Genomic DNA, 9,482 nt, shown 5'->3' with positions numbered 1-9,482 from the left:
ATATTTTTTGATTTGTTTTTACCACAGTGGTGAAACTGAAGCTGTTGGGAGTGCAACATCACACAAAATTCGAATTTCTATGTAATGTTGCTTTAACAATTTTATTGCTTTATTAAGTGCTGATGATGAGTTCAGGAGTCTCACAGCCTGGGGACATAAGCTGCTCTGGAGTCTGGTGGTATGACAGCAGATACTCCTGTATCCTGTGTCAGATGGCAGCAGGGTGAACAGACTGTGGCTGGGTGGGTGTTGTCTTGCCTTAGAGCTTTGTGCTGCTGGAAAACTGGTTCTTGGCATTTATGTGGAAACCACTTGACACAAACCACCCACCAAAACACAGATCATTTACATCTACAGTGTCTCAGAGGATGAAGAGCAGTTTCTAAACCACTTCTCAGATTCAAGTCTGGGGCTGTTTTCAGACCCCCACACAGAACTGACTCCACCCTGACCATGGAGAAGCACCACTCCATTCTTCAGAGACATGCTCCACTCTCTGGTTTGATCTTTGTGGATAAGGATTCATACTGCAACAGGATAATGAGCCCAAACACCTCAAAGCTTTCACACAACCACTGAAGACCAAAGACCAACGAGTCCTGGACTGTCCTCAACAGTCACCTGACCTTAGCCCTATTCAACATGTATGGTAGCACTTGAAGACTGAGAAGGCCAAGCATTCAGTGAAATCACAGGAAGCTTTGTGAACATTGTAACACCATGCCGGGATTATATGTGTCGACAGGTGGAGTCCATGCAGCTTGAGTGCACACTGTCATTTAAGCAAAAGGGGGGCAGAGCAAAAACATAGCAAGATATTCTGTCACTCGTTGACATTTTTTCAACATTTCAACCTTTTCACTTATATTTATGATATTATTATTTGTAAAGAAAATAATTTTGCAACCCAGTGTGTGCTCATGATAACAGGGATAAGTTTGTGATTTTCAAATTTTCAACACATACCTTTAAAACGGCTAAAATAATCAATGAATTGCCTGCATATGAAAACCTGATATGTCCATTATTATTAGCCTTAACACCACATCAGTGGACAGCAGTAGTGCACTGAGCAACATGTTTCTTCACATCAAGACTTGTTGCTACAGTCGTGGCCTGTTAACTGTTGTTTTTGATGGCGCCCTTACTCATTATAACACGGTAGTAGCAGTGTTATTTTTCTGTTATGTGTTATACGGTATGAAGTTTTACGCTCCGCAGTAACAGAGCAGCGTGCCGGTTTGTTTTCCGCACTTCAGTGTGAGACTGGATAGATAATACCGTGTCTGCATGTTGAATACTACAATGAATTGCCTTGAGATGGCTAAAGAGGCGTCCACGCTACTTTTCGCCCAGACGCAATAAGGACATTGCGCACCTCAGTTCAACATGGCCACTTCAAAACGCCTCGGAAAAGCTTGTTGAGCTTAATAGCATGCTGCACCCTTGGAGCTGAAGTAGAAAAAGCGGTGCAGCTCCATGTTTTGCACTGAAACATTTAGAATAGGAAGGATTTAGAAACATTTTAAATAAGTTTTTCTCTTGCGTGCGTAAGATAGGAGCGCGCCAGGTGCACAGTGTAATATGTTCTTACGATGTGCACAGTAGTTTAGCGTCGACTCAACCCCACATGCACCTGCCTTAAATTCTTTCTTTCACATATTAATCCACCACTGAAAATAGTCCACAAAAAATGGCACTATTTCCTCCTGTTTGAGTAACGTTTGCTAAAAACTACAGTGACCACCTATCCCAGAGTCATTTTTATGAAATAAACTGAATATCTGTGAGGTGTTTTTAAAGACTCATGCCACAGACAGGGCAGGGCAGTCAGGGGTATTGAGAGACGGAGAAACACTTCAGAAATACATAACACAACAGTAACATCAACCATATCCTTTCAATAAAACATAAGGCTAGTAGTATGCAAATACTCTCTGGTGTACTGGGGGACACCTCTACCATGGGTTCAGGTTGTGTTTAGGTTTATGACAGTGCTTGTACTGCACTGAAAGTTCAAGGTCACAACAGAGTGGCATTTAAGCAGACCAGAGGGGATTTTTTGCCAACCAGAGGGCAACCTTTTGTGAAATGGGCAAAAGGCGCATTTGAGGACACTACAGGGCAACTAGAAAACATGCAAGTCTGCTTACAGGGTTTTTTATTCTGCAATTCACTGCTCTCCCATAAAGTTGGGGAATTTGCATGTTAACAAAGAATGATCAGCATTAGGGTGTCCTGACAGCGACAGGCACTGTCAGGGCTGTCACACCTCTCGTTTGGTTTGTTTGGTTGCAACCAAGGATAAAAAAGATACAGACACAGTTTTTACTTGCTGTTCATTTAACAATCGAACTAAGGGGAGTAAACATGAGGTTATACAGACTGACATGTAACTCATTGGCTGGACAGCTTTCACACAAGCCTCAATGCACTGAACCTGACACAAAGATCTACAGTCTGTATGTTAGGGGTCACTTGGTTAGGGGTTAGGGAAAGATCGTGTTTTGGTTAAATACCATAAACACGACTTGAGGTCATAAACTTGTAGTTTGAACGTGATACACATTTTTTAAAAATGTTTATATGGTACAGAGCAGATGATAAACACGTATAACATGTCAGTGGTTTGTAGAAAGGTTCTGTGCCAGCATTTAATCCTGACCACAGAGCTGGCCTGCACACACATCTGTCAGACCTCACACCACCTGACTTTGATACACGCTTTCTGTTGAAATATTTGAAGTCACAAACCGAATCCGAGATAACCCTGATGACAGTGTAACAGTAACTACAGGTGTGGTTCCTGTGTGCGCTGCAAATGTTCATGGTTGTTCGACATTGTATTGAGCTGTACTCCTGACCTCCGATGATTAACTCGTGACCATGAGTAAACAATGGGCTCAAGGCTGTAGGCTGTAGATTTTAGACATACTGAGGTTCTGGATTTAAGTCCACCATCCTTCAGAAAAATGTAACTAAAAACCATATGTTAAGTGTCAATTCTTTATTATCTGGATTGTTACAAAGCATTTGTTTAAATCATTACACTGTCCAGGTTTATTCTCTGTACATTTTATTTGTCGACATGTCTCTTGCCACAAAAAAAAACAACAAAAAAACAGCTATTTCCCTGACAATAACCATGTGTAATCTGAGACAAAACTATTTTAGCATTGAGACTATGTCTGCAGATTGTCCAGTCGGAGTCTAAATGGATTATTTAGACATGAGAGTTTTCTCAACTGTAAACACTGATCAATCCTTTATTAACTGAGCTAAAACTAGTCGAACTGTGTCTACAAGGAATCAGTGTAGAAAACAAATACAGAGGACATGACCTCAGTGTTCTGACTGAGTAGGCTTTAGAGAAAATACTACAAAGACCACCGTTCCCTTTATAATAACATTCAAAATGAAACAACACGGATGGAAAAACACAAGAATAGACTTGATGACGTTCCCTTCAGCAGCGTTACCGTCAGGAAAGGAACATCTAATTGAATTTAAACGCATGAAGCCACCACAGTATCTAAATGAGTGGCATCCAGAGTGAATGCTACACACTCAGGAAGATTTCTCCACCGAAAGCGCGTTCTCGCTGCCAGGGCACGCGCCTCGACACGACTTGAACGAGCGACAGACACACCTCCCCGATGCCTCCTCCCCTCTCTCATCCCGCGTTGCATGCTGGGACGCCAAGTTTATTATCGTTTAGAAAAGATGGCAGACGTGCAGCCGCCACCCCTCCGGACCCTGGACGATTTTCTCCTGAGCTCAGCCCGCTTCGCCGTGCCCGATGTGCGCGACCTGGACCGCTGGAACAACCGCATCATCAACAACCTGCTGTACTACCAGAGCAATTATTTCCTGTCCGCACTGGGCCTCCTGCTCATAGTGGGGTAAGTTTCATTATTCTGACGTGGCCCCCCCCCCCCCGAATCTTCCCTCCCACAGCGAACATACTGCGACCTGGAGTAAACACTGAACTTGTGTTTGGCTTCAGCACTTCAGCTCGGTGTCTTTGCAGCAGACAGAGAGAGTGACACAGCCTGGTGATCACACACAGTCACAGATGAGAACACACTGGTTTGGATGAACTGATGAAGGTGACGTCTCCGATAAGAACAAACTGCTGCTCTTCATCGTCTGCCACCATGACGGGAGGATGTCAGTTAAAGGGAGTGCCCAAAAATCATTTCACAGCCTCTACCTCAGATCAGAGGATGTAAAATAATTCATCTGAGGTCACTTCAAAATGTTATATTTGCAATTCTACCTCTACAAAGAGAGCAGAAACCACAACATGAACTAGGCCTATATCTCCATCCAGCTCCTCTCCATGTATTTTTTAAAAACATGTTATTTCTTTACAGACACAGGCCTGAAATGCACACACACACACACACACACACACAGAGTCCCTACACAGATGCATTAAGGGTATATCGGCAGTGCTCAGACACCTCTCCAGCTACCAGTCCACACTCTGTATAGACTGGTCCCAGCAGGTCTTGAACCGGCAACCCTCCGGTCCCTATTGAGCTACTTCTGTCCTTAACAACATTCAGAGTAATCTACAAAGTCACTTGAAGGTCCAGTGTGAAGGATTTAGGAGGATCTGTTGGCAGAAATGGAAGATCATTGTTGTAATTATGTGTTTAGAATGGACCTTTATATCCACAGAGGGAGCAGGTCCTCTTCTGCAGTCCACCATGTTGCACTGCCATGTTTCTACAGTAGCCCAGAACAGAGCTAGATGGCACTAAATTCTACACACTGGACAGCGAGAGTTTGCTCCACACAGTCAACTTTACAATTAAAGATTTTTCACCGAGTGTTAGGAATATTACATCCTAATTCAGTTTGGTGGCAGAAGCAATAGTCAGCCTTTGTTGCAGTTTCACAGGAATCAAGCATCCTCACTTTGGGATGAAACTGGTGTTATTCTGTATTTCTTTTTTTGTCGGTGTCCAAAATCACTTCCTGTTTCCTAAACACCTCACAAATGTACAGTTTTATTTGGCTATGATTCTAGTGTGGGGAGCTCGTTTATGTGAATGAATCTGTGACTGAATGTAGTAGCCTTCACATGTAGCTGCTCAAACTGCAGACAGAAAAAAGTAATAGTGGAGCAGCTGGGGGCAGGGTTTCATGGAGAACCGGTGCAACTGTAACAATACTTTTCCCCCTTGAACTAAGGTGTGCTATGGAAATGTAAATACACACATAATGCATTCATATAAACTTACTCAGTAAAAATCGACCAATGAGACTTTGAAATTCATGAGAACAACCAATAATATGTAGCGTCAAGTTTGAGATTGCAGATTATCATTGTAGTGTCTGCCGTTGCAGTTTAGCGTCACCAAGTGTCCCCAACACTTCCTGCGTGTCACTCAATGTCTGTTTTCTCTCAGGTATTTCCAGCCCTTCCAGCTGTTTGTCGGGGCGATCGTGGTCACCTTGTTGTTCGCGGGCTTTGTCTGGGCTGCTGAGAATCAAGCTCCCATTCGGCGTTTCCGCAGAAACCACCCAGCAATCGCCTTGTTGGCCATTCTTTTGGCCAGTTACCTCTTCATATCAGTTCTGGGAGGCGTGGCTGTGTTCCTGTTTGGGATAGCCTTCCCTATACTGAGTGAGACAAGAGAACACACACACACACACACACACACACACACACACACACAATCGAGCATAAGATAAAGCCTACGTACTTGCCTTTAAGACACTACATTGGGCACTAGTCCAGCTGGGCCCACTTGGCTAACATTTTGTACATGAAATACAAACCAGAGACGGTGGAAGCACGTAAGAATTCTGCAAAGATTTTTGCTGGCATGAAATGCGATTTTCGCGTGGTTAGGGATTTTGTTACAATTTGTACATGTGGAGCAATTTTATTTTGAAAACAGAATTTAATGTTGTGAATCCTTGACAGAATTCAACATGCTGCAAGCTCCTTTTGCATTCTGTGCCAAAAAAAAAATCGGTGCATCCGATGCTGCCAGGTATGGCCACAGACTGTCTAGGAGCTCACTGATGCGCCGATGCAGGTCTGAGGGGAGATCCCCCAGAGCACCATCTGCCAACTGATCAGAAGCATGCCCAGGCATTGTCTGGAGTGCACACAGGCACGCAAGTGCCATACACACTACTGAGTCACACCACAAGTTGCTCTGATAAAATTCACGCAAGCTGGATCAGCCTGTGATGTCAGTTTTTTCACTTTGATTTTCGGTGTGATTTTGAATCCAGGCCTCAGTGGGTTCATGACTTTGGTTTTCATTGACCGTTGTTACGTCATTTTGTTTTAAACAAATTATACAATGTACGTCAGTGAAGATTTCTGATTGAATAATTCATTCATCCATCAAAATCTGATGTGTGATTTCGTTAATATTTTTAAGCAGTGTATATTGAGTAAAGGCCTGTCTTTAATGTAAACTTGTTTAAGATTGCTTCTCTGCAGTTGTAATGAATCACGGCCTGGACTATTTGTGGTAATTTTAGGCGGAATGTGTGCTTAGTAAACCTGAATGAATTGTAAGGACTCAGCATTTTATTCCTTCCTCCCCATGTGTCTTCACAGTGGTTCTGGTCCATGCATCGGTGAGGCTGCGCAGCCTGAAGAACAAGTTAGAGAACAAACTGGAGAGCATTGGTCTGAAGAGGACACCCATGGGACTGTTCTTAGAGGCCTTAGGACAGGAACAGGAGGCTGGATCCTAGAAAGAAAGAGGAGGATGAGGTGTGCAGGGTTGGGGAAGGTTTGGGTACCATCTGATGAAATTGCAACAAAAAATGAATGTAGGGTAGGTGTGAAAACTGGTGAAGGAGAGAAAAAAAAACAAAGGAGATGCAGAGAATTACTGCAGGGCAAGAGGAAGGACAAAAACAAATCTGATGAACGAAATGGGTTTAGTTTGTTGTAGAAAGAGCTTATTGGAAGTCTACAGGGAGGAAGGGTCTCATTCTGTGTTCCAATAGAAACAGAACAGATGACATATTTAGGGATTCATCATAATCCACAAAGGATCAGAGCATTCCTGGTCTGTTTGCCAAACTTTGCACTTTAAGTTCATTGTTTTGTTTCATTGATTTTGACATGATGCAATTATGTCTTTGCACTACATTCTATATGTACGCAGTGTCAAAGCTAAATGGGCATATTCACATTGACCCATGAGGTAATAAACCATGAAAGGTTCTGCACCTTAAGTCATTGTCTATGTACACACTGACTAGGTTTTGGTGTGTACTCTACCTATGTCCATTGATCTGTGCTGCGTCTTAACATCACAAGTATGAAATTGAAAGTCATAACATTAAAATAAAAAAGGTTTCATATTTTGAGAATGAATTTGTAATTTTACAAGAAAAAGTGACATGTTCTGTGCTGCGACTGATCCTTCAAAACGTTCCAGGTATGGACTCGCACTTCCTGTAACTGGTTTCTTTCAGTATCCTTTCCATCAGCACTTAGACAATGAAGCTGTTATTCAGAGAAGAACCTTCATTCAGGCTATCCTCATCTCTCACTTGACATGTTAAAACTCACTGACTTTATTGTAAAGATATTTACTTTTTGATAAAATTACAACTTTATCACCTTAATTTGACAGCTTTTTCTTGTAAAATTACAAGTGTGTTTTTGAAATAATCAACTTTTTTGCAAAAGTTCAGGGTTCAAAGTTCAGACCTTCAGGGTCTCAGTCCACAACGATGGAGGACCAAAGCATTGATGCTGTGCTCTAGTGTTGGTTGAAATGAAGCAAAATCCTGTTCCATTGACTAGCTTGGATGGATATATTTAGCTAAGCAGACGGTGGTGACCGTACAGGCAGGACCAAAATCATAACACTCCTGTAATGTTGAAGTCGAGTGACCCGCATTAACTGACTTCAGATGAATTCCCTTTTATTTTAATGTTTATAATGTTCTGTGTCATGTTGAAAAGTGACTTAAATGCTTAAATTAGGTGAAGTTAGAAGGTAACAGGAGGGTTTATATGAAATCTAGAACAAATCTGATTAGCCGCTTCAATCTAAAACTTTGTTGTGCTTGTTCCAGTTGATGAAGAAACAACGAGAGCAGAAGTGACATGTGAAGGAAACAAATCCTCTGCTTTAAACAAATCATTTTAGAAACCACATTTCTAATCCTGTATTTATCCAGAATAGAAGGCTTTAGTCACAGAGCTGCCCATTACAGTGCTCCACTGCTGGTCAGTGGGAGTTGCCCAGTCTCCCAGTGCTGGCAAGTGGGAGAAGCCCTACTGGAGCAAATAGATAACTTTGAATTTACCCATAATTCTTTTATAACTTTGTTACCACGAACAACCACTAGCCAATAAAGTTAGTTTGTCTCTCTGCCACCACTTGTGGTGACTGTAGTTTCCAAGTCTCTCCTTGTAAATTGCTGGTTCTAGCCATGCTAGGTTCAGGGACACCAGTGTCGGCCGATCGTTCAATCTCTTTGGTCCAGACTAAAATACAGTTTTTGGATGGACTGAAAGTTCTATAGAGGCCTATGAGAACATGTCTATATTGACTGTATCAATCCCTAACGTGTCCTCTAGCGCCACCATCAGGTCAAAGTTCTCAATCATCCAACAAAATATCTCAACATCTAAAAGAGGGACTGGGACAACATTTCTAGCATGATCATTTCCACACAAATCTCTTTCTGTCCAATATTTTGGTTTATTTTGGGGTAGAAGTCATAGTTTTCTACTAAAGTTTCTCTAACTCAGCAATTCTCAGCTCAGCAACGAAAGTCAGGTGAAGTTTAGTAGTCCACAAAACATCTCTGGAGCTCCACAGCAAAACAGCGTTACAGCAAGTTAAGTTTTGTCAAGATGATGACATTCAACCCAGCAGTCTATGATTTATGGGAAGGGAAACGTTGTTCTCCAAAGGCCTCTTAAACTGGAGTATTAATGAGATTAAAATATTTTCTTAAATAACTGCCTGACATATTAAGTGACTCATATGACATATTTTGAAGGAAGTTTTCTTTCTTCTGGGTCAGAATCCCAAAGTTTTGGTTTCACTTTGGCTTAATGGGTTTTCCCTCAAAACTGACCTTTTCGTCAAGTGTCATCTGTTCTTTGTGTAGCAAATGTTTGCCTGCTAACATGCTTAACCAAGAGGATGTACACGCTGATTACAAGTTGCTAAAAATCAGTATGTCAGCATCCTGACATTAGCATTCAGCTTATAGTGTTGTCGCTGGAGAATCATAGGCCCTGATCACACAGAGACTCGTCACTTTGAAAAACGCCCTGCTAAAGCTCTGGGCAAAGCTGCGTGATGTGCCTGTAGAGCGGGGGGCAATGCAACTCTGTACCTTGCATATATATTTCAACTTTTAAAAACCGCTAGAAAAATGCTAATGGGCGGTGCAAGAGAGGATCACACGCCATACCACAAGAGAACAATGGTTTCACAGGCAGCCAGCTCTAGCAACATGTCTCGGTG

At 42.2% G+C, this 9,482-nt stretch overlaps 1 protein-coding gene across 1 annotated transcript in view; it reads left to right on the top strand.

Annotated features, from left to right (window-relative positions):
• The first annotated feature begins 3,672 nt into the window (after positions 1-3,672).
• praf2 (PRA1 domain family, member 2) overlaps positions 3,673-9,482 on the top strand; it is a 6,404-nt gene continuing 594 nt past the window's right edge. Inside the window, exons 1-3 of the mRNA XM_030408544.1 lie at positions 3,673-3,902; positions 5,421-5,638; positions 6,593-9,482. The exon at positions 6,593-9,482 is cut by the window's right edge and continues 594 nt beyond it. Coding sequence (XP_030264404.1) covers positions 3,688-3,902; positions 5,421-5,638; positions 6,593-6,732 — 573 coding nt within the window. The 5' untranslated portion in view covers positions 3,673-3,687 and the 3' untranslated portion in view covers positions 6,733-9,482. The remainder of the gene's footprint in view (positions 3,903-5,420; positions 5,639-6,592) is intronic.

Source organism: Sparus aurata, chromosome 23 (assembly GCF_900880675.1).
Source record: "Sparus aurata chromosome 23, fSpaAur1.1, whole genome shotgun sequence".
Classification (NCBI taxonomy): Eukaryota; Metazoa; Chordata; class Actinopteri; order Spariformes; family Sparidae; genus Sparus; species Sparus aurata.
The sequence above is the reverse complement of the archived record's forward strand: the minus strand, read 5'-3'. Positions and strand labels throughout refer to the sequence as shown.